Raw genomic sequence first — 24,132 nt, 5'->3', positions numbered from 1 at the left:
CCTTGGGAGAGGAGTTGTGAAGTGTGATCCTGTTACTTCTTCTCAATCTCTCAGCAGCATTCACTACCATTGACCACGGTATCCTCCTGGACCACCTTCGTGAGTTGGGAGTTGGAGGCACTGTTTTACAGTGCTTCTACTTCTACCTGCGGAGTCGGTTTCAGACAATAGCATTGGGTGACTACACATCAGCTTCATGGCAGTTGAACTGTGGAATACCACAGGACACCATCCAGTCCCCAATGTTATTTAATATCTATATGGAGCTGTTGGCAGTGGTCATCAGAAAATTTGAGGCAAGACGTCACCAGTATGCTGATGACACCAAGCTCTATTTTTCTGTCACATCTGAAGAGGTCATGCACATTCTAAACAAGTTCCTGGATAAAGTTAAGGCTTGGATGAGGGCCAACAAACTGAAGCTGAATCCCGCTGATAAGACAGAGGCCTTGTCAGTTGGTAGGTCCCAGGTCCAGGAATTAGGGTGTCTGCCTGTTCTGGATGGGGTTGTACTCCCTCTGAGTAGTTCTGTAGTTTGGGGGTGCTCCTGGATCCATCTTCATCACTGGAAATCCAGGTGACCTTGGTGGCTCAGAGTGCCCATTATCAACTTCAGTTGGTACGCCAACTACGCCCATTCCTGGATAGGGATAGTCTTGCCATGGTCATTCATGCACTGGTAACCTCATGATTAGACTACTGCAATGCACTCTATGTGGAGCTACCCATGTGTGTGGTTCGGAAGTTGCAACTAGTACAGAACGCAGCAACTATGGTGCTCCCAGGAACACCTAGCTCTACTCATATAAAACCCGTGTAAAAAAACTGCACTGGCTGCTTGTTAGCTACCAAGCCACATATAAGATTATGTTGTTATCACACAAAGCTCTAAACAACTTGGGACCAGCATACCTAGCAGACCACCTTCCCTTATATACACCTGGATAATATTTATAATCCTCAGAGGAGGTCCTTCTGTCCATTCTGAAATGAAAGGAATGTCTCCATGAAGAACTTTTCTGGGCCTTTTCTGTAGTGGCACCCACCCTCTAAAAACCCCTCCCTCATACAGTTCGGGAGGCAAAAAACATAACATCTTTTAAACGCCTCCTGGAAACATACCTTTTCACACAGGCTGGTTTTATATTGTCTTTTTAAAAAACCTTTACTGTTTTATCTATACTTGTTGTATTTAATGGTTTTAATTATGTACTGCCCAGAGAACCAACCAGTGCAATTTTTTTACACAGGTTTTATGCCCAAGGAAAGGCATAAACCCTCCATGTGAAGCATCAGGCTGGAGCCATTCTTCACTAGCATATCTACTTACATCTAAGCACCCTCATATGTCACTTCCAAGTAATTCCCTTGCTTTCTTTGTGCATTACGACTCACCTTTGTAAAAAGCAGTGCAAGAACCTGCAATGACAAGGAGGTATAGTTTGCCCTTTCTTGCGTTTGACTTTTTAAAAATGTTCACAAGTGTCTTTTGCATACATGTCATTTCTGCAGAATATAAAGGATTTTTGTATATATATATTTTAAAATATTTATTACAGTACCTGAACAGTAATAAATGTGGCCAGTATGTCGACATTGGAATTTTGGCAGCAGATCTACAGAAAACATATAGGTGAGTAAGACATTTAATTCTTACACTTCGCTCAGAGAGGGAGAGACAATAACTTGGTCGCACTTCATGCTTAACTATCGTTTAACATGATGTGCATAAGTGTGCTTCACCCATCCGTCTCGTGTTTCAGCCCGGACAAACTGGTTAGTGTTAACTATCATTTATGGAAAGAAGCCAACTTCAAATCATGATTTATGCTCCTGGCTTCTTTACCTAAACCATACTTTAAAACTAATCACAGTTCTCGGTTTGGATGAAACCAGTAAGTGGCTTGTTGAAAATGAAGGTTAAAGCTTCTGAACTCCCCCTTGTGGCCATTTTAGAGACAGAAAGGGGGGTGGGGAACCTAAAAGCCCAAGGCTGTCTTAATGCAGTCAAAGAATGAGTTCTGAAAGCACTGAGGTACTAAGGATATTAGATATAGTCCAGATTAATGACAAAAAGCCACCACTCTACCTCATTCCAGGCTGTTTGTGCTGTTAATCGGCCACTCTCTTTAAACAATCTATCTTATGTTTACTCAGAAGTAATCTTGTTCTGTTCAATGAGACTTACTCCTTAGGAGATGTGTTTAGGATTGCAGACTGAGGCTCCTCTTTTCCTTTGGAACTATTGCTGCACCACTCTAGAGTTGGGGGAAAAAACTGTCTTAAAGTTTTCAGTCAGCACTCAATCCTTATATTGGGTTGAAGCTGAGGTTCCAGCCAGGCAGAGATCCACTACCTGTAGCACCTCGAATCCCCTTCTGGCATCTGGAGGGGCGGTTTTCCTGCTTTAGAGTTTCACATTCATGTTGTACACAGTTCCCAAGAGAAGGAAAAGGGTCCCATCCGTAGACGAAGGCCGGAGTCAATCTGACCTTCCTGCAAGGTAGGCCCCGGACCAAATGTCCTGTTGTCCCCGGCCGCCCCTCGCCCTAGCCCTTTCCCCAACCGGGATGAGCCAGAGATTCCTGGAATAAAACACATGCACACTCAGCGTAAGGGCCAAAACAAGTTTAATACAAATCAGCTAAAACTAACATGTAAGGTTTTGGCCAGAGGTAGCAGCAAGTATAAAAAGAAGGAATAAAAGGGCGGGGTTGGGGGAAGGGAATTAAAGGAAAGATTACAAAGAGAGAAGGCACTAGTAGCCAGCGCTCCATCTAAAACTTGCAAACACACAACCCACCCCTAGCCATAAAAGCAGCTAGCCTTGTCTCAGGAAAACCAGACATTTAAAATAAACAAAGACCCTAGCTTACTCCAAGCAACCCTCCTAGGCTGCTCTTGATGTTCTTCCTCCAAAACCAGAACAGAAGACACCCTCCCAAGCAGGATACCCTTTTTATCCCCTTTTGGAGGAAGGGCCCCATGACCTCGCTGAACCAACCCTTAACTCAGCCTGGCTCTTAACGACCCTCCCTTCTTAGAGAGGGCTTGGTGCGAGGCCCAATCTGACCTTGGAGTCTCTTGGAGTCTTGGCGCCTAGAGTTCCAAACTCCCACCTCCACTTAACATATCAGAACAGATACAGAAGAGAAAGAATAATACAATTAAAGAGCCAGTACACTTAAAGAGCCAGTACAGCCCATAAATCAGCAAAGCCCCATGTCCTTCACACCATCTATCTCCTGTCCTTGCTTCTGCTTGAATGATAGTGGAGATTCCAGCATCTGCAGAACGGGCGGGATTACCAAGGAACTGCCCAACAAATTAGAGCATTTTAAACATACATCTTTGTTAAGTTAAAACATCTGGATATTTTCTAAACCTCCAAAAAGTAGTTCTGATGCATTTTAAAATTGTCTTTCACATATCCTCGGCTTGGGGCGATTAAGTCTTCAGTTCTATAGTAACAAGTCTGCAGTTCTATAGTAACTTGGAGTAAGCCCCACTAAGTAGGCATGTAAGCCCTGCTAATGGCCAAAAGGTACTTGGTAATTGGGATAATATCCCTTTGCTACAAAATGCATTTTATAGCAATCTTGTTATCTATCTTGACTTTTAACAAGGTTTTATGGTGCTGTTGTAGTATTTGTTACTGAGTTGTAAACTACAGGTTTCATCCAGGCCAATGTAAAGCATCCCTTCAGGGCTTAATAAATCTGTTTTTCTTTCCTTCTACTGTCTACACATTTGCATGGAATTACAGTGTAAAATGGAGTTCTGTTCACACATCCCTCTCCATTCCTTTCATTTCACCTTGTGCAAGTTACTTTCTCTCTGGCGCATGGGGTTAACTTGTATTGGACATGGAGGAAGGTATGGATGGAGATATGGGATGTATGAGCAGGCCTCCTGTCCCTCCCCTTCCCTTCCCCAAACAGCTGCCCACACCTGTTCAGGCCTCTTTTGAGCTCTAAAAGGCATCTGTATGTTGGTGATGCAGCAATGATAGGCTGGATAATGACTCATATTTTTATAAAGATGTAATTTAAGAAACAGGTAATGTTTGTATAAATTATTGGTTTTTAACTTTTCCTTGGCATCTACCTGGATAACTTTGGATTGGGTGAATTTTCTTCTTATGATGTCTGTGTTCTGTTTGTTAAAAATGTATGTACAAAAGAAGGCCTTCGGTGGGCTCTAATGTGTTTAAAATTAATTTTTCAGTGCTGATTATGGACGAAGAAAAAGAAATGCTTTTAGAATACAGGTTGAGAAAGGTAAGTCTGTTAATATTGTACTTAAGGTGAAGTCAGTACATCAGGGAGAGTCCAAAAGTATCTTAGGAAGTAATCCTATGGACACTAGACACTGTCTAGAGGGTGATAGGATTATTTGGTTCTGGGAATGAGGTTGGAACCAGGGCTCTGACCTCGGAGCCCAGAAACCACTCCCACTGTCCCAGCTGTGCTGTTCTTGCTGAGCCAGCTACAACTCTGTGTGGAGAGGATGAAAAGGGGGCGGTCCCGGGGGCAGGGTGGGGAGGAGACCATAGAAGCTGCTTTATCCAATTTCCTATCGGGTTTCCAGGCCCTTTCCCTCCTCCTACCCCAAAGCCATGCCTAGACGCGTGAAATCGTCTGTCTAAGGAAAAATGCAGTCCGGTCAGAGCACAGAGGAGAGGATCCCCTCTGTGCTCCAGCCACTCTGCATAGGATAGTCGCCAGTCTCTGATTTCGGGGGCTGGTGACTATCCGAATAAGATTGCACCCTTAGATACTTATACTCCCACACACTTGCATCTTAATAGATCCAACTACCTTTAAACCTTAGGCTTCAGGGGCAAATCCCTTTGAATGCAATCGGATTTCCATCCAGGTAAGTATGAATAGGACCATTCTGGTTTTTGGCTTTTGGTTCCACTAGATGTCAATCAAAATTGTGGAGTTCTTTTTACACATCTTAGAGGGTGATAACTCTGGGATTTCATCTGTGTTTTTAATTTTTTCCACCATAGTTTTTGGGATAATCAATGACGAGCTAAAGTCAGAGGATTTTTCAGTTCTGGAGGATGAACATTTGGCAAAGAAACAAAGACGCAAAAGGGAGGAAGAGTAAGTTGAAATTGGTTAATTCTAAGAGTTATGACTTTCCGAAAAGGACTTTGTAATTCATTGGTCTGGTGCATATGTAACACTGCCTAATCTCCTAACAATCGGTGGTATCCACTTAAAATCCCTCTCACCAACACAATGGCTTCTGTCAGCTGAAGAGGGAAGGGGCAGTCCCCCTCCCCTTGCATTCCCCCCCCCCCGGCACCCTCAAAATCTGCTCGGGGTGGGTGGGGTTGGCAGACCCTTGAGCAGATCATGGGAGAGTTCTGGGTGGCTGCAGCAGGGAAGAAAGATGGGGAAAGTCCCACCGCGTGAGCTGAAGTTTGCTCATGTCATGCTGGATTCCCACCCCCCCATGGCTAAGAAATTAGGAGTGCACCCTCCTCTCCCCTCCCTTCTTGAATAGGTATAAACTGTTCCTTTCTTTCAACTTTAGAGTTAAGTATGGCTAGTATTGCATTTCTACTGGCATTCTCGCTAAACACTTAGTGCCAAGTCACAGTTAACTTTAATGGCTGCAAACTGTACTTTGGGCTAACTGTGTTTGGCAAAATGTCAGTGACCCTGTTCAGACGACACACTAAGCCGAAGTGGTTAAGCATTTTGAGCTAAACATTATGGCTTAGCATGTCATATGAACCATTCCTAACCATGGTGCCTATGTAACCACGATTTAAACATGCTCACTAGCCCATGGGCCTCTTCAGCAGGCATCTTAAAACCTGCTGGTTAAGGCTTTTGGTTAAACAGCAGTGTTTAAGGTGTCTTGTGCGATGCGTTTTGCTAAACCCTGCTCATTCACTAACCACAGTCTGACCATCTGCAGCAGGCTTAAAGTGTTGTGTGCAACAGCAGGGCTTGTGGTTAATGTTAACCCCAGAGAACCACAGTTTCGCTATACACAGAGCCTGAAGTGTCGTCTGAACAGGCCCATTGGCTGCGAAGGATTAGCTGCCTAACCATGGCTTAGCATGTTGTCTGAAAAGGCCCGATATGGCTGTAATAGTAACCATACTTAGCTCTAAAGTGGATGGAAGGGGGATAAGTAATGCTTAGAAAAGTGTGCACGAACTCTCAAGATCCTAATTATGGTTAGGAGATTCTGCAGCACTATATCTGCAAAGGGCCACATCTGCTCTGGGATCGTGTTAAATGTTTAATTTTTTGGTATCCAGTACTGTGAGCCATATTGCTTCCTTTGGCATGAAAACTTATCCCCTTTCAGGCCCTCTCTTAAATGGACAGAGTTGCAGCACAAATCTCTGAAGTTCTACTCCTTTGGGCTAAATGCAGAGCCAGTCCATACAAGGTGGTGTAACAGTGGCAAGAGCTGAGCCATTGCTATATTCTAAATCCCTTATATGTGTGAGAATATTCACTACCTATCGCTCTGGTCTCTGATGCGACTGCAGCTAGAAACAGTTGAAGGAATTCCCTGTTGTATATTCTCTTGTGGCATTGCTGGAGCAGCAGCCCTGGTGACATCACCTCTTGCCCTGCCAGCCCTGCATTCATGCCCAGTGTTGTTCAACTCAGTGGCTCCATCATGCATCTTCTCCATAAACATACAAGGGTCCAAGGAGGAGAACTTATCGGTAATTCCACAACAAACAGTGTGTTGCATAATGGGATATAAATTGGCCATCATGGCAGTGGTACCCACCCTCTAGAACAGTGGTCTTCAACTGGTCCAGATCTGAAACCCACCTTGAACTCCCAACCTGCAACACTTTCACAATTTCATAAATGCCCAACATGGTGGCAACAGCTTTGCTGCGACCCATTTGGACAATCCACTCACTTTTAGCTTGCAACCCACGAGTTGAAGACCACTGCTCTAGAACACTGTCCCCGTGTGTGGTCCGAGAGGTGGAAACTGTGGGTGAACTATAGATGCCTCTTGAACATTCACTTGTTTACTCAAGCTTACCCTGACTTACAATGGCATTGCTCTGTTTTTAATATTATTATTATTATATTGCATTTTGTGTATTTTTTATGTAAACCACTTACAGATCTTCTGATATCAAGTGGTGTATAATTAGTTTAAATATAAATACAACAAAATAATAAATTGTGAAAGAAAATTTTGTCCTTCAGAAACAATAAAATGTTCATATGGAAGCTTGTAAAGGAGAAAAAAATTTGACCATGAGCGATGAAAGTGTAAGATTCTCTTCCTGAATAAGATCTCTTTTGGGGAGGATGAAATGCAATGCAGACATGGGAAACCAAGGAATATGCTTGTGGGAATTAAAATTCAGTAAGATGTTCAAGGGATACTTTTCATTCATTCATACTTTTCCATTATGTCCATTTTATAAGCCAGGAGTTCTCTCACGTGATTTTGTGGGGATGGGGACTTGTATACAGTCAGTGTTTTTGCCATTTCTGTTATGAAGATTTTGAAGTTGGCTTCATTAGTAGGGGAAATTGGCAAATTGGTGAAATTTTAAATGCAATGTGAGGTGGCTTCATGAGGATTTGATTCAAGGGGAAATGTTCTACCAGTTGTACAAATGGTTGTAGTCATAAGTAATTATGTTAAACTTTTAATTTAGAGTTGTTCAACTCCCTCTTTCTTTTTCCTAAAGGGATTCAGAAAGCTGCATGGATACCTCAGACACTGACACAGACCTCCCAGTAAGTGCACATATCTGTTTGCATGTGACGGGTCTAATAAAATGTACTAGTACATTGTGTGTTCAAAATATAATTTCTAGTTCTAAAATCGAGTGATGCAATGGGCAGAGATAAAAAGCCTTAAATCAGTGATTGCCAGTCTTATTTTTCAAGTGAGCCACGAGTGAAATAGAGAAAACCACAATATGTTATATGTGGGTCCTGCCATCTAGTGCCATGAAGTGGTTTTGCTGCTAAATTATCAGGGCTTTAAAAAAAAATTCTGTTGACGTTTCTATAAATATTATATCTTTCAGCCTTCAAATCATATGAACACGTCTTTGTTGACGTTATACCGGAAAGGAAATCCAGATTCTCTTCCAGCATCTCCTAAGAATGTGGTGACCAAGTCTGACACTCCTTCACAAATGATAATACCTGGATCAGATATGGTTCCTCCTCAAGTACCACCTGATACCAGGATTTCAGAAGGTGGATGGTTTATTGATAAAAACCCAGGCAGAAAGGAAGAAAACTTTTTTATTGATCTTTGTGCAGAAGAAGAGAGTGATGGTGTTAAGCAGATAGCTGAGGTACTCTTCTTAATATTGGTGTGACTTCCTCCATTTTTACCAGTCCTATCCAGAAAGTTCAGGGTCAGTAACAATAAATTACAGTGTACTTCTATAATGTACCAGAAAACATTTTTTTTTAAAATGAGATCGTTGCAGAATCTAAAGCCGAACTCCTACTGTAGCATAACCTTAGCCACCAAAAGTGAGTTCAAATAATTTTTAAAACATTCAATTTTTTCCAATAATATTTTGGGAATGGGATGTTTGTAGTATTTTGTTACCTTGGTACTTTTAATTTTCGCGATTGTAAATTTCATTTGTGCCGCTGCTTTTCATTTTGACATTATTTAACTGGAATTATGGATTTTAGTAGTTCATTTTGTCATTATGTACATCACCCTGAGAGCTTTGGCTTTAGGGTGACTGAGAAATGACATAAACAAAATAAAATAAAATAATAAATAAATGATAAGCCGAGATAGGACCCCATATATCTCAGGGCCCCACATGGAACTGCTTCACAGCTTATGTTTAAAGTTGGTTGGTAGAGGAATCATGGGGAGAACGTTCCAGGAACGATAGGATATTTCCCTCCTGGGACTGTAGATACTGCTATAACCTTAGGAGTGGGAATCCAGTATATCAGGGCCTTCCCACTTCTCCTGCCCCCTTGCAGCTGCCACAGAAAGCTCTGCTGCAGCTGCCTACTGAGGTCAGAACAGCGACCTCCAGGAAGGGAAAGGGACAGAAGAGAGGCATGGATCACCAGGATCCTACAGCCTCTCCATTGCCGTTCCTGCCCACTATTGGTAAGTCAGCTAAAGGGCTCTGAGGTCCATCTAGCTGATTTTTTAAATTATTTTTTGCATTCCTCCTGCCCTGCTTGCCTCTTGCTGGCAGGGCTTTGGACAAAGGAAGGCTCCAGTCTTGGAGCCCTCCAATCTCTTGGGAGCACAGTCCAAAGGATTGATTTGTTTTGGAATCCGTTAACTATAATTTCCCAGTTTGGACTTAACTGGAAACCATCATTAACTGGAGATGTTTGTTTCCTGGCTCTCATGAAATGAAAAGGGATGTGGCTGTGGGTGGGGAGGAAAGGAAAGGAACCTCTCATGCAAGCACTCGGTCATTACTGACTCTTGGAGGGACACTAGCTTCCGTTGACGTTTTCTTGGCAGGCCTTATATAGTGGGGTGGTTTGCCGTTGCCTTCCCGGCCATTATTACCTTTCCCCCAGCTAACTGGGTACTCATTTTACCGACCTCAGAAGGATGGAAGGCTGAGTCGACCCGAGCCAGCTGCCTGAAACCAGCTTCCACTGGGATCGAACTCAGGCCGTGAGGAGAGTTTCAGCTGCAGAAACTGCTGCTTTACCACTCTGCGCCACACAAGGCTCTTGTGGGTGGGGAGATGAGGCTCATTTATACCTCAGTTTATTAAGCCATGACTGTCCAAATGTGGCCATGAAAAGCCAACTATGATGCATAGCTTTTCTTTTACTACATCCTGTGTGGTTTTTTGCATAAGGCGTATCAGCAATGCTACTCCCTGTCCCCATTCTACTCTTTGTGCTGTAGAATGCAAAAGATATTTCCTTTCTGGAGACGTCAAGAAGGAAACACAAGAGCAAAAGATGTAAAAGGAGGAAAGGAGAATCTCAAGATGTAGACGAAGAAATAGAATCTGCTTTGAGGAAGCAGAAAGGTAAGAGGTAATTTTTCAACACTTTTATGATGCCTTAGTCCTAAAATGGCAGAAGAAACTTATCCTTTCTTCAATGTTCGCTATGTTCTCCATAGGATTTGGATGATCAGAGCAGATGTGTTCTTGTTGTTTTTGCAATATCTCTATTATTTCCAGTAGTTAAACAGAAAGGAGTGGAACTGCGGACCTCTTCGGTGAAGTTTGAGGATGTGGGAGGCAATGATGAGACGTTGAAGGTTAATTTTAATTAAATTCTTTGTCTGTGTGTAAGTTCTGAAGAAACACTATGTAATAAACAGTGCTGTGTGTGAACCCTGTGCTAAAAATCAAAATTCTGCGCCAAGCTAACCCCAGTTTAGTAGTAAGAAAAACTAAATTCTGTAAAAAAAATAAAAAACCACCAAAATTCTATAATTGCATAATTCTGCTTTTGGCAATTGTAGGATAGGGCACCGAAGTACTGGCCTCTAAATCTTCGGCAGGGCTACCCAGTAGAATTTTAAGATGTTTGGCTGTTATTTTAATAATGTATTAGTTTTATATGTTTTAAATCAGTTTTATGTATTTTATAGTATTTTGTATTTGATGTTGTTCCTCGCCTCGATCCAGAGGGAGAGGTGGGTAAGAAATATTATTAATCAGATACCTTTCCAGATGTTGAGTTCGCACTATGCATTGTTCATGAACTTTTAAGTATAGTTAGCCTTATGGGATAAAAACTTGCTATATTTTAAAATGAAATGTGTGCTTTTCAGGAAATTGTATTATGGCTCCCTGGAGTTACTTTCTGTACTACCTTTGCACTTGTTATCAAGGCACATGGTTTTCCAATATCATTCACTGAAATGAATTTATGAAGAATTTACTTTTCTCTGTTCAACTTTATTCCTGTCTAAACCTTTAACTCTTCCAAAAAGTAAAACAGACTAACTTTGTAATTCTTACTCTAGGAAGTATGCAAGATGCTGATACATATCCGTCATCCTGAAGTGTACGATCATTTAGGAGCTGTTCCACCTCGAGGATTTCTCTTACATGGACCACCAGGATGTGGAAAGACATTACTAGCACAGGCAATAGCTGGGGTGAGATTATTGGCATATACTGTACTTTTCCATTCTCTGCCTTTAGCAATATATGGTTTAGAGTGTAAAACCACAGATATATTTGTGTGTTTAAAATATTGGTGCTCACTCTAGGTTTGGCATTCAGTATATTAAGAATACACTGTAAAGTGATAGCATTCTGTAAGAGAGCCACCTGGCATCTTCACTGTAAATGTTTCGATGCCAGGTTAAGACCTTCCTCTTCCAGCGGACATTTAGGTCACAATCCTATGCCTGCTCAGACAGAAAAAAGTCCTATAACTCCCAGTATCCTCCAGCCAGCATGGCTGTACTCTTAAGGATTGTCATATTTAATCTGTTGCTCTAATTATTAACTTTACTTCTGGCTCATTAATTTTTCACTATGTTTTAATATTGTATTTATTATTTTGGTTGTCATTGTATTGTTTTGGCCGAGGGCATCTGCCAGTTGCACAGTTTATAAATTTAATTAATATATCCAGAAACAGCTGGCTAAACACAAGGCCTGTGTCAAAAAAATCTCCCACTGTACAATATCCTTTGTAGCATCCTGAATGCCGGATCTAATGGGAGCATTGCGAGGAGGCATTTTAAACCTCCAAAAAGGCTGCCCACTTCTCTTCTCCTCCTTGGCAGTCAAAATAGAGAGAAAGTGTTTCCATTTGAAGGCTCTTGTGCTGCTCCTCTTCCTGCGGGCCAGGCCTTCCAGAAGGTCACACTGTGTCGATCTGGGGCCTCCTCATTGGGCACCTATCCCTGCCCTTTAAGTGGTACTTGACAAAAGCCGTACGTGCTGGATGATACACTCATGACATTATCAGCAAATGGCTCTCAGTTCATTGCCTGCTGAAATGTTACTGCCTCTCTTCCCCGCCTCCCCCAATCCACACCTCCACTGCAGAGGTCTCTGATAGGCTTGTGAACCGTGGCGAGTGTTTTCCCTACAATAATCTTGTGGATTTTGTTCTTCTTCTTCTAGGAACTTGAACTACCAATACTCAAAGTAGCTGCAACTGAGATTGTATCTGGAGTGTCAGGAGAATCAGAACAGAAACTGAGGGAACTGTTTGATCAAGCTGTGGTGAGAACTGCAGGAACCAGCAGTTCCTTTACGACTCCACCTGGTTCTTGGAAACTTAAATTAATACCAACACCCTCCCCACCTATCCATTCGCTTTCTGTTGCATGTGCACATATCCTGTTCTCTTCAGCTGCACACGTGTACACACCTTGCATACACATACATTTTCAACAAAGACCCTATGCAGACCTCTCCCCAGCCTGCAGAGCCTTCTGGGGCTGGATAATAAGTATGTGATTGGGTGAAAAGTGTTATTTCGACAAATATTTTCGTAACATCAAAAATAGGCTGGGAGTTTAGGATATAGTTTCTGTGCCTGTACTGACTTCCCCCCTTAATTTCTAGGCCAATGCCCCATGCCTTCTCTTCATCGATGAGATTGATGCAATCACACCCAAGAGAGAAGTGGCCTCAAAGGACATGGAACGGAGAATTGTAGCCCAGCTTCTAACTTGCATGGACGGTCAGGTTTTGCTTTGTTTTGCTTTCCTCTCAGTTTTTTTAGTCAACTATTTTATCAAATCTATTTTTGCTCATCAGATTTTGGTATTGATTCGTTTGTTTTTAAATGTCATTTTCAGTCGAATGACTGCATTGCCAGTGTGGCAGCCACAAATTTCTAAGTACCTGGTCTCTTTGCATAGGAGCAAATTCCAGAACTGGTTGTTGGTGCATTGCAATAAGGGTCTGGTGGCAGCTTAAAGACAAACTAATTTATGGTGGCAGGAGCTTCCATGGGCCAGAGCTCCTCTTGTCAGATTCATGAAGTGTTATTCACAGATGGCAGACATATACTGTATGTATAAAAGAAAAATCTATGTAGGGTGCAAACAAAAGAAAACAAATTGTGTTGTGGGACTGAAAGGTCAAGCAATACAAAAGGAAGTGGTTAGTGTATCACAGCCTTTCTCAACCTGGGGCGCTCCAGATGTGTTGGACTACAACTCCCAGAATGCCCCAGCCAGCTGGCTGGGGCATTCTGGGAGATGCAGTCCAACACATCTGGAGCGCCCCAGGTTGAGAACCACTGGTTACGCAGAGCACAAACAAATACAGAATCCAGTCAAACTAATACGAGAACTAATCAGCTTGGTTATAACTCACTCTGAAACTAGCAGCAGTGTTTTCTGCAGCCCTTTCTGTGCAGCCACAAACTATTTTTTATTATTATTTATTTGTATCCCGCCTTTTGCCCAATACTGGGACTTAATTAGCTGACATCCCTGTGACCTTCCTGAGGGAACCTTTAAAATACATGGTGGAATTATGAAACGTTTTAATTGCCTTTGCTGTTAGGACTAAATTGTGATCTAGTATGGTTAGAGATTTATGAGCTTGAGCTGAGAACCATGAAGTTCTTGGTTTTCAAATCTCACCACCTCCATGAACTCACAAAGCGGCCTTTGGCAAGCAAACCTTTCTCTCAGTTTCCAGTCTATGATATGGGGAATACTAACTGGTATTAGTACAATTGTAAGGATGACTGAGGTACTGAATGTAAAGAGCTTTGAACATTCGACAGTGCTCTATCCATGTGGAGTAGTATTAGCCTGGCAACAATAGTTATTTTGGTGTTAGCTCCATTTGGGATCACCATGGATTCCAAAGGCCTTGCTTAGGGAGGCTTGCAAAGGCAATGTTTTGCTTTATACTTCTGATATAGCTCAGTACTACCCATGTCGATTACTGAGCGGTTAAAAGAGAACTATGGTGAGTATGCTGTTATACTGCGACATCATTAATAGCACATGTTGTGAGGCTAGATCACTAAGTATGTATAGCATAAACAATGATGTCCTGATGACAAAGCACAGTTCCTTTGTTAGTTGCCTGTGAATTTGATGTTCCTTTCCTTCTTCCCTCAGACTTGAATAATCTAGCTACTGCTGCTCAGGTCCTAGTAATTGGAGCCACCAACAGGCCAGACTCACTGGACCCGGCCCTCAGACGTGCAGGAAGATTTGACCGAGAGATTTGTTTGGGGATTCCAGATGAAGCCGCCAGAGAAAAGTCTGTCAGCTTTGTATTCAAAGTTTTTTTTGCTTAACAAATGTGTTTGAATTTTGGCTTTCCAGCTACTGAGCCCCAAGGCGTCTCTCGCATATTTAACAACAGAAAGTTAGCAGACATAGCTTTCTCTGTTGTAGTCAAATTTCTTCTCATCACATAGACTTGTTGGCCTCTCAAGACCAACGTTAGTAATTCCACTTCACACAGATTACAGATATATAGCCAATAATTACATAAGGAATGAACGTGTTTTTGTTTTTTGAGATGGTTAAGCACCTGAGTTACGATTTCTCATGGCTTTGTGTCTTTATATACTAAAGCCTATTTTTATTTTTATTTTGCTATTCCATTATAACAGATAGAACTTTGTACCATGAAATTCTCAGCAGGTCTGCTTGGAAGTAAGCTCCATTTTACGTTCCATGTCAGATGTTACTGGGGCAGCGTGGGAAGAAACCATAGAAAAGTAGCAGCTTGACCACCCTGATCAATGGCCAAATAAAATCCCCTGGAATTGTTCGTGCCCCTTCCCTTAAATTGTTGGCCCACTGCAAGTTTTTCTGTGCATTCAGGATCTCCTAAGAGCATATTGTATCGCAAGAAAGTCAGTTCTTTTTAATTTGGCTGAGAGTACCAGCAACGACCGACAGAAAGCTCGGGTGTGGGCTGGTCCATGAAGTCACGAAGAGTCGGAAGTGACTGAACGAATAAACAACAAACCAGTCTAATGCATATTTAAAGAGTCTTGCTGGATTTGTTTTAACTTGCAGAAGTATGTCCTTGTAATGCAGCAGTAGCGAATATTTTTTAGCCTGAGAACTAATGTTCTCTGGGGATTTTAACAACAGTTAAAAGTCTAAAATGGCTTGCAAACAATTCAAAATATAAAATACAATACAAATATTGAAAAGAATAAAATAACATTATGATAATAGTTTTGAGCAATATTGGCGTTAGCATGACTTATTAATTACCAAATTGGTGAGATTGTTGGGTAGACTAAGGCTGCAATCCTATGGCTGCTTAGACAGAAATAAGTCCTACATAGCTGGATGGGGGATGCTGGTAGTTGTTGGACTTATTTATGTCTAAACACGCCTAGGATTGCGTCCTAAGGTGCATTCAGATGTGTTGTTGATCATTACTATATATGTGATAAGCCTTGTCACCCAACTATTTAACAGAAGAGCAAATCTGGGAAGGAAGGAACCTTTTTTGTATTAGCTGTCATGTGATTCAGAGATGTAAAAATTTTAGAAATGTTGAGGCTGCGGAAAGAAACTGGGTGGTTTTTTTCCGGGGGGAAACAGAATTTTTGGGGAAATGGAAAACATAAGTAATACTTACTTTTTTTAGCGCTCTTTACAGATCTAAAGTCACTTTGTTTCCTTAAGATAGCCTAAAACTTGGTACCCTCCAGACATTTTGGATTTCAGCTCCCATCAGTCTCAGGCAGCATGGCCAGTGGTCAGGAATGCTGGGCACTGCAGTCCAAAACATCTGGAAGGTGTCATGTTGAGGAGGGTTGCTTTAGGACATAAAGAGGTCTTCCTTTTTCTAAAGTTTGTATTAACTTAGTAAAACTTTTAAAAAGTAAATTCAGTCAGTAAATTTGTTATTATTGTCTGAATTAATATTAATTATTAATAATAATTAATTATATAATTAATTATATAATAATTAATAATTAATTAATATTATTAATAATAATAATACATTAATTAACCACTGCAGCATGAGAAACAAGCACTCTATAGAACAAAACCAAAGCTGTCAAGAATGGATATTTTCTGTCAGAAATGCACAATAGTGCTACTCACATGTTGGGAAAGTGAGCATAAATGTCTATCAGTAAAATATATTTAGACCAATAATTTTAATAAGGAATGAAAGAAATAACTATATTAGGAATCTTACAGAGAGGATTCAGAAAGCATTTTCCCCCAGGGGTTCAATAGCCTGCCGGAGGAGACTCGTCAGCTTGACAATCTTTGAGCATTCAAGAAATCTATCAAGACTGATCTCTTCCAGCAGGCCTGTCCAGTAGAATTTTAGGATACTTTTAGGATGTTTTTTAACAGTGTGTACTATGTTTTTAATAAGTATTTTATGCTTGCTCTTGTTCCCTGCCTCGATCCAATCGGAGAGGCGGAAAAGAAATTTATTATTATTATTATAATTTCCAGACATTTTACATCTCTAGTCTTTCTATAAAATGTTCTTATTACATAGTTTTTAGAATTCATTTTAGGGGGAGTAAAAGCTGGGTAATGATATATAAATACTTTGTCTTAAACTCTAAAAGAAAATATTTCATAATCCAAAGCTGTTCAATTTTTTGTAAAAAAAACAACCCAAAAATAGTTCTGGGGTGGGGGGCAGTTTTCGCTCCAAACTTTCCTGTTTTTTTTCCAGGCCTTCATATCTCTAGACTCATTATCATTTACATTCAGTAACTTTGGGTGGAGATACTGATTTATGTTTTGCAAGAGTACGGTACTTATCTGGTCGATTCTCTGCTTTGTTCCTTTTTCTGTAATTGAGCAATCTTATCCCATTCTTCCTTCATCCTAAGCACTGAGAATTGGAGGGGATTGCGGAGGGTTGATAAAGTTTAAAATTGTCATAACCTCTTCCTTTATTTTCTCTTCATCAGAATTCTGAAGACACTGTGTCGAAAACTTAAACTTCGAGAATCTTTTGACTTTGGCTACTTGGCTCATATGACCCCGGGCTATGTTGGAGCTGATCTTATGGCACTTTGCCGGGAGGCAGCCATGTGCACGGTGAACAGAGTCCTTGTTAAACTGGATCAGGAGAAACCTGAAGTCAGGAGAAGTGAAGGAACATGTGGAGAAGATATGGAAAAGAGTATAGAAGAACTTGTAAAAAAAAATCCTGAAGAGCCGGATCTTCCCACTGAAGTACATATTCCTTCAATTCTTATCTACTGCAACTCTTTATTTCCCAGTTTGATTATATAAAAGAGGTTCCTTTCACTGGACCTGCATTGTAAGAATCTGCACACACAAAAAGCAATAATAGCCTGATACTTTTATTGGGACCAACTAAAATGTCACAAAGTAGTAAGCGTTTGAGTCCTCCAAAACCCATTTTCAAGCTTGGTGTGGGGACGAGAACCACTTATGGTGCCCTGAATTACTTGGAGGACAGTGGCATAAATGGAGGAATAGTGGCATGAAGTACAGCAGTAATAATAATTAATTTTAAAAAACCTGGGGGCAGGGATGTTTCGAAGTCTGTACTGAATAATGTTCTAAATGTGAAGTGCAGGAGGTGTTGTGCAGACTTAAATTAGGTTAGCGTATGCTAGGTGGAAACCAAATTTCAAGTTACACCAAGAGATACTGAGCCAGAGAAGATATAGCAGCTCTCCCTGCAAAGAAAAAGAACAAAAGAAATGCCAAACAGTAATGTGCATCCAATCCGGCATCGATTGGGACACATTAGTCTCTCACACAAGGCAGAGAGCTTCAGTAAAGAAAAACGTGGTGATTGTTATATTAACAAAGCCAGAGATTAGTTTTCAGTGATGCTCTGGTTAAAGCATCAAGAAGAAGCCACTGGTTTAGAATCGAACACTTAAACACCATTTTTCACTTTGCTCAACTCTACTTTTAAACTAAGGCTTTTTAGATACTAATGGGAAATTAATTCTTTTTTCTTTTTCTGGAACTCCCTTTGAGTAATTTTCTGTACTCGTGAGGTATCTTTATGCAGACTGGTAGGATATCTTTATTGGTTTAAGTCTTAGGCAGAATGTATGTTTGGCATATCCAGCAATGCCATATCCAGCAATGTTCAAGCCTCATTGCAATCTTTTTCCCTGCCTGCCATTTATCTGCTAAAACCTGTCCCCTCCAGTACTTTCCACCCATGGAGGGAAAAAATGGATGAAGTACCCATGACTTTAACTCCAAGGGGAGAAAAGCGGCTTGGTAGGAGATCTTGTGTGGACAAATAGCAGGAAAGGGAACAGGTAAACAGCCTTTCCACCTGCCATTCTTCCCAGTCTCAAATATAGCCTACAAGGCTGCTTTCATTAAAAAAAAAAAAACATCAAGGGAAGGTAACATACAATTGATCAACATGGGTACTTTTGAGTCTCAGCCATTTGGATCGGTGTTTAATGTAACAGTACATCAGTTGTCTCTGCTAGGCATTTCTGCTGCTTTAACTTCTTCCTTACAGCTCCTAATTGCCAGGGAGAACAGGAAATAATCAACAGTGATTCATCTTGAGATGTGTCAAATTACTTGGCAGAAATTAGTGGGGCAGGATTTACTGATGATGACATTCCATCTTAAGGCTGCAGTAGATCATCAAGGATTGCAGTAGATCATCAAGGATTTCTGACAACAGCAACAATAAAATGACTCTTCCCCACCCCCTTTGTACACACACATGAAGTTACACTGCTAAACTGAAGGAAGCTGGGAGGGAGAAGGCTCAGGAATAGATTTTTGTTTGGGAGGACTGTGAGCCCCATTCGGTTCTAGTACTCAAAGCACAATTCTAAGCTCAGAATTGTTTAGCTGTAAGTGTATTTCTTTTGCATCTGGCTATGGTTGGGGGATCTTAGGATTCTAGTAAAAAAACAAAAACAAAGTTGATCCCGCAAGCGTGAAGTCTACCCACCTCTGAACTGTAAGTTCTATGCAAATGCAAATCTATGTAGTGAAACACTATTTTTTAGGGGGGGGAAAACACTGGCTTCCAAAGGCCATGCATAAACAAATAAGAGATGAATATCTGAAATGCTTTTGCTGTACACAGAAGCAATAATGGGATGCAAAGGAATGAATAGCCTCTGTTAACATGGAACACTTCTGCCTTTTAAAAAGAAAGACATGCCAGTCATCTTGGCAGAAGTAGCTAAAAATTTGATAGGAGGAACATCGGGACTTTGAAAGAAGCACAGTGATATTAAGACTGCACAACTGTGGGCCATCTTAAACCAGATTATGATTCTATGATACTTTAGAGTGAAGGGGGCTAGCAGGCCACCTAGTCCAACCCACTGCTCAGTGCAGGGCTCCATAGCTACGGCATCTCCAACAGATGACTGTTGAGCCTTTGCTTGGAAATCTCTAGTGCAGGAGATCCCATCAACCTCTCAGCAATTGGTCCCAGTGTTGAACGGCTCTTCCAAGAAACCTCCTAATGTTCAACTAAAATCTACCTTCCTGTACCTTAAGCTCATTAGATCTAGTCCTGGCCTTGAGCAGCAGAGAGCAAGCCTTTGTCCTCTTCTGTGTGGCAGCCCTTCAGGTATTGCTAGAATAATATCATGTCCCCCCCTCAGCCTTCTCAAAGCTAAGAAAATGCAGTTCCTTTAACCTTTCCTCATAGTTACTTGTTTTCTGTACAGCTGACCTTATTTGTGCCTCTCCCACACTAGAGGCATTCAAGAGGCAGCTGGGCAACCATCTGTCAGGGATGCTGTAGGGTGGATTCCTGCATTGAGCAGGGGGTTGGACTCAATGGCCTTGTAGGCCCCTTCCAACTCTGCTATTCTACGATTCTTTGTAGCCTTCTGCACCTTTCCCAGTTTGTCTATATCCTTCTTAAATTAAGGTGCCCACAATTGGACAAGGTAATGTAGATGAGGTCTGATTAGTACAGAACAATTACTTTGCATGATACCGATTTTTAAATGGGGTTGGGAATAAGTTTAGTTTGGCAGATTTATTCTTAAAATATACATGCCTACTAAGCCTGTCGGTACAAGTGTGTTGTAATCAAGCACATGTCTAGAGCAGATTTGATTGTATATGTAAAATTTTGGGTGATTTCTTTTCCTTCCTGCTAATCTGACCCATTCTTATATTTTTCACCTTCCTACTTCTGATCCTTCCTTCTGTAGGATGAATTACAGAGATTGCTTCAGTTGCTAAAGGAACCTGATCCCCTGGGGGAGGAGCATCTGCAAAAGCTCTGCATTGAGTTGAATGATTTCATCGTTGCCCTCTCTACAGTGCAACCCTCAGCCAAGAGAGAAGGCTTTGTCACAGTCCCTGATGTGACGTGGGCAGATATTGGAGCCCTGGAGGATGTTCGGGAGGAGCTCACCATGGCAATATTGGTATGGGTGGACGCTTTTTTTCCCCTTTTTCTTTTTACAAAATCCTCGCACGTAGGTAGTTCAGTGGGTTCAAGGCTGAAATAACTTCCAAAAATTAAGCTGTGTGATGTTGCCAGCCATTCTGAACCTGACACATTTTGTGCTTTTCCTTGGGTTGGTCTAGGAAGCTTGCAACAAACTTGAAATCCTGGAATAATTTCCCTTTGAAATGAAAGCTGATTCACATACACTGCAGCATTATATTTAATCTGTCAAACGCTATCTTTTTGATCAAGCCTGAATGTAATTTGAGAACGCCAAAAAGAAAAGGTAGCCACCTTAGCTATAAGAAAAAAATCAAAAATCCAACTCAAGGGTCACAAAGTATACAAGCTTTTGAATCCTCCAGAACTTTTCATCAGGCAAATTGAGACTTCATTGTCTGAGGGTACAGCCCCTCCAACTACTTGTTAAAGCAATTTGGCTTCTACTGCCTTTTATTTAAAAAAATAGTGTGCCATCTGAAATTATCTCCACTTTTTTTACTATAAAACTTCTAGTTCAAGGGTGGCCAACATGGCGTCTGTGGGCACCTTCCCACCAAGGTTTCCCAGTGGGTTCCTTTCCACTTTTTTTTCTTTAAATGAAAATTGTGGGTTTAAATAAGTCATTTAGTATGTTAAGGCTCAGCCCACCCACCCCCCGCCCACTCTGCCTTGAAGTCATTTCTTTGGGCAGTTTACTTGGCCTTTGTGACTAGCCATTCCTCCAAATAGTGGCCATTTTGGGGTGAAGCCCAGGAGAGTTTCTCAAATTGCTAAATGTGCACAAAAAGTCTACCACTGGTTTTGTTGTTTTCTATTTCTATTTTCCACTTACCAAGGAACTGTGTGTTTTGCTTAAAGATGGAGACAGTTCTGAGTAACAACTAGATTTTATATTTCAAAAAACGGGGGATAAACCATTGTTTGTTTGTTTTTGATCCAAACATCCCCAGACATGGTTCTAAATGCAACCTGAAACCATCACAACTCCTGGAACAGCTTAATTTGGATGTCTGGAACCTTTCCACATTCCATCTTAAGGCTGTGACTAAAGGCAGACTCTATGGCTTGAATATCAGCCATCAGTCCACACTTTTTTGTGTGTTGTTTGCCATTTTACTGATGAAGAGATCTGGAGAACCTGGAAGCTTGCACACTATTTTGTGACTTTTGAGTTAGCCGCATAAAGGCACTCCCCTAATATGCATGGGAACAGGAGCAACACATGAAAAGGAGATAGAACAATGGTTCCAAGTAACTATTTCTGTCCAGATAATAGAATTTCCTTATCACATAATCTGCTTCATGGCAAGGGTCTATAGTATATAGCATTTGAACACAGAACTGATCAGAAAGGAGAAACTAGTGCTATGAGGAGCAGCAACAGCTATTATGGGAGATTTAGATGGAAGTAAATGCCAACATGCTCAAGTGGTAATATATAAAAATTGTTTCATTTTCATTTTCTGACTGGAGCATTGATTTAATATACAAATTAATGCTCAACTCATGTAGGACTGTGGTAAATCTGACACTGCATCCCAAAGTTTGTCTTCTTGAGGAGCTCTGGTGGGACCCAACCTCAGTAATGGCATACCATTCCAGAGAACACAATGCATCGTTAAACTATGGAATTCAGTGCTGCAAGATGTAGTGATGACCACCAATTGGGATGACTTTAAAAGGGGGTTGGATAAATTCCTGGAGGAGAAGCCTATCAATGGCTACTAGTCCTGATGTCTGTGTGCTAGTATAGAGGCAGTAAGCCTATATACACCAGTTGCTGGAGAACATGGGTGGGAGGGTGCTGTTGCACCTGTGTCCTGCTTGTGGGTCCCTGGTCGACAGCTGGTTGGCCGCTGTGTGAACAGAATTCTGGACCAGGTGAACCCTTGGCCTGATCTAGCAGGGCACTTCTTAAGTTCTTAGAACCAGCAACTTGACGGGGGAGCTTGCTTGCCAATTCCCAGAAAAAGACCATCAGAATCCGACAGCTTCATTCCCTATTTTAGAACGGAATGGTTGCAGTGGAGTCTTCCTTTTTGTTTTTGAGTTAATTGATAAAATCCTGTTGTGATCCTTGTGGAATCCTTCCTCTGTATGCTAACAGTTGAAGAAAACCAGTTGTTTTTCTAGCTTCACCCATGTATGGCATTTGCTCTGTTACAGGCACCCGTGCGGAATCCTGAGCAATTCAGAGCCCTTGGCCTCACAGCTCCAGCCGGCATGCTGCTTGCTGGCCCTCCTGGTTGTGGCAAAACTCTACTTGCTAAGGTAATTTTGGCTGTCTGTTTGATTCCAAGCCCAATACAAGGTACTGGTGCTCATCTTTCAAGCCCTCAACAGCTTGGGACCCGAATATCTGGAGGAGTGCTTCTCCCTACATGATCAGCCTGCCCATGCATTAAGATAATTGAAGGAGGCTCTTCTCAGAGTGCCATGTCCATCATGAAGGCACAAAGGTGAAGGTCTTTTCTGTGATGGCACCCCAACTCTGGAATGCCCTCCCAAGGGAAATTCAACTGGTGAACATAAGAGGAGCCATGCCAGGTCTGATCAAAGGGCCCTGATACTGGAGGTAGCGCATCCCTATCATGACTAGTAGGCAGTGGGGGAAACAATACAGTGTGAGTTGTTTCCCCCATCCCCTCACTTGCTGGTTGCGTGACCAGTGTTTCCCTAATCACCCATGCCTCCTGAGCTGGTGTGCAGCGGGGGTTGCTTCTCACCCACCCCACGACCCCTTCTGCAAGTCATGGGTTGTAGGATGGGTTAGGAGCCAGCCCTGCCAGGTCATGAGCTGAGTTTGAACGACACAGCAAAGGTTATTGGGGAAATGCTGATTGCGTGACCAGCCCATGTGGGGGTTCAGGAAACAAACCATCGACCGAACCCAATCATTGATAGCCTTGTCCTCCATGAAGTTCTTTACTCCCCTTTTACAGCCATCCAAAGTTGGTAGCCATTATTACATCTGAAATAGTTTAAATATGTGCTGTGTGAAGAAGTGCTTCCTTTTATCCATCTCGAATTTCCCACCATTCAGTTTCATTGAATGATCCTGGTACTAATTTTAGGAGAGGGGGAAGAAAGGGGGGCATGATAGAGTTGAGGAAGTGGAGAGGGAAAAGTTTTTTCCTCTTACTCACCTTTTTCTAAGTAAAAAAGTCCAAATGTGCTAACACTGTACTCTTAGGCTCCAGGTTAAAATGGTTTTATTTGCCTTTTTCATAGGCTGTGGCAAATGAGTCTGGGCTGAATTTCATTTCAGTGAAAGGCCCTGAGCTGTTGAATATGGTGAGTTCTGTTTATAGGGCTCAGTTGCCGCTAATTGAATTTTTCAGTGGATGATTATAAAAAAGTGTCAAAATGCATAATCAATGTAGTGAATTCCATACTATCATATTTATTCATATTTATCTCAATAGAGCTGAATTGTCAGCAGGGGAAATAATAAATTGAATTTGGTTGTAGCATTTTGGCCCAGTTGCATGAACCTTATTTATTCATTCATTTGTAATAATTCTATACCAATTAATATCATAAAAAGCAGTTCATTAGTTTGGGATGGGGTAGGGGTCCAGGAAATTAGTGAATCAGATGAACTACTTTCTGCCTGTGGTAAAGTTCTTCTTCGTGGTCTCTATGCATCACACATATGGGCTTTGCGCCTGCGCAGAGACCAGACCGGAACCTTCTATAGCTGAGTGGAACGTTTTTGGCGGGAACCCCTCCCCCACGCTACTGCACATGTCCATGGGGTTCCCGCCCTTCCCTCAGTTCTTCGTCGTCCGCCATCGTGCCTAGAC

The 24,132-nt window shown here is 41.6% G+C and overlaps 1 protein-coding gene across 1 annotated transcript in view; it reads left to right on the top strand.

Annotated features, from left to right (window-relative positions):
* Nucleotides 1-24,132, top strand: part of NVL (nuclear VCP like) — a 91,057-nt gene that overhangs the window by 1,550 nt on the left and 65,375 nt on the right. The window contains exons 2-16 of the mRNA XM_063124115.1: nucleotides 1,560-1,633; nucleotides 4,228-4,280; nucleotides 5,018-5,114; nucleotides 7,709-7,757; nucleotides 8,054-8,329; nucleotides 9,889-10,015; nucleotides 10,175-10,251; nucleotides 10,966-11,100; nucleotides 12,083-12,184; nucleotides 12,530-12,647; nucleotides 14,050-14,194; nucleotides 16,851-17,118; nucleotides 20,082-20,300; nucleotides 22,493-22,597; nucleotides 23,558-23,620. Of these exons, the coding sequence (XP_062980185.1) occupies nucleotides 1,560-1,633; nucleotides 4,228-4,280; nucleotides 5,018-5,114; nucleotides 7,709-7,757; nucleotides 8,054-8,329; nucleotides 9,889-10,015; nucleotides 10,175-10,251; nucleotides 10,966-11,100; nucleotides 12,083-12,184; nucleotides 12,530-12,647; nucleotides 14,050-14,194; nucleotides 16,851-17,118; nucleotides 20,082-20,300; nucleotides 22,493-22,597; nucleotides 23,558-23,620 (1,908 nt within the window). The remainder of the gene's footprint in view (nucleotides 1-1,559; nucleotides 1,634-4,227; nucleotides 4,281-5,017; nucleotides 5,115-7,708; nucleotides 7,758-8,053; nucleotides 8,330-9,888; nucleotides 10,016-10,174; nucleotides 10,252-10,965; nucleotides 11,101-12,082; nucleotides 12,185-12,529; nucleotides 12,648-14,049; nucleotides 14,195-16,850; nucleotides 17,119-20,081; nucleotides 20,301-22,492; nucleotides 22,598-23,557; nucleotides 23,621-24,132) is intronic.

This window comes from Elgaria multicarinata, chromosome 4, assembly GCF_023053635.1.
Source record: "Elgaria multicarinata webbii isolate HBS135686 ecotype San Diego chromosome 4, rElgMul1.1.pri, whole genome shotgun sequence".
NCBI lineage: Eukaryota > Metazoa > Chordata > Lepidosauria > Squamata > Anguidae > Elgaria > Elgaria multicarinata.
Note: the sequence above shows the minus strand (reverse complement) of the source record. Positions and strands in the feature narration are given on the sequence as shown.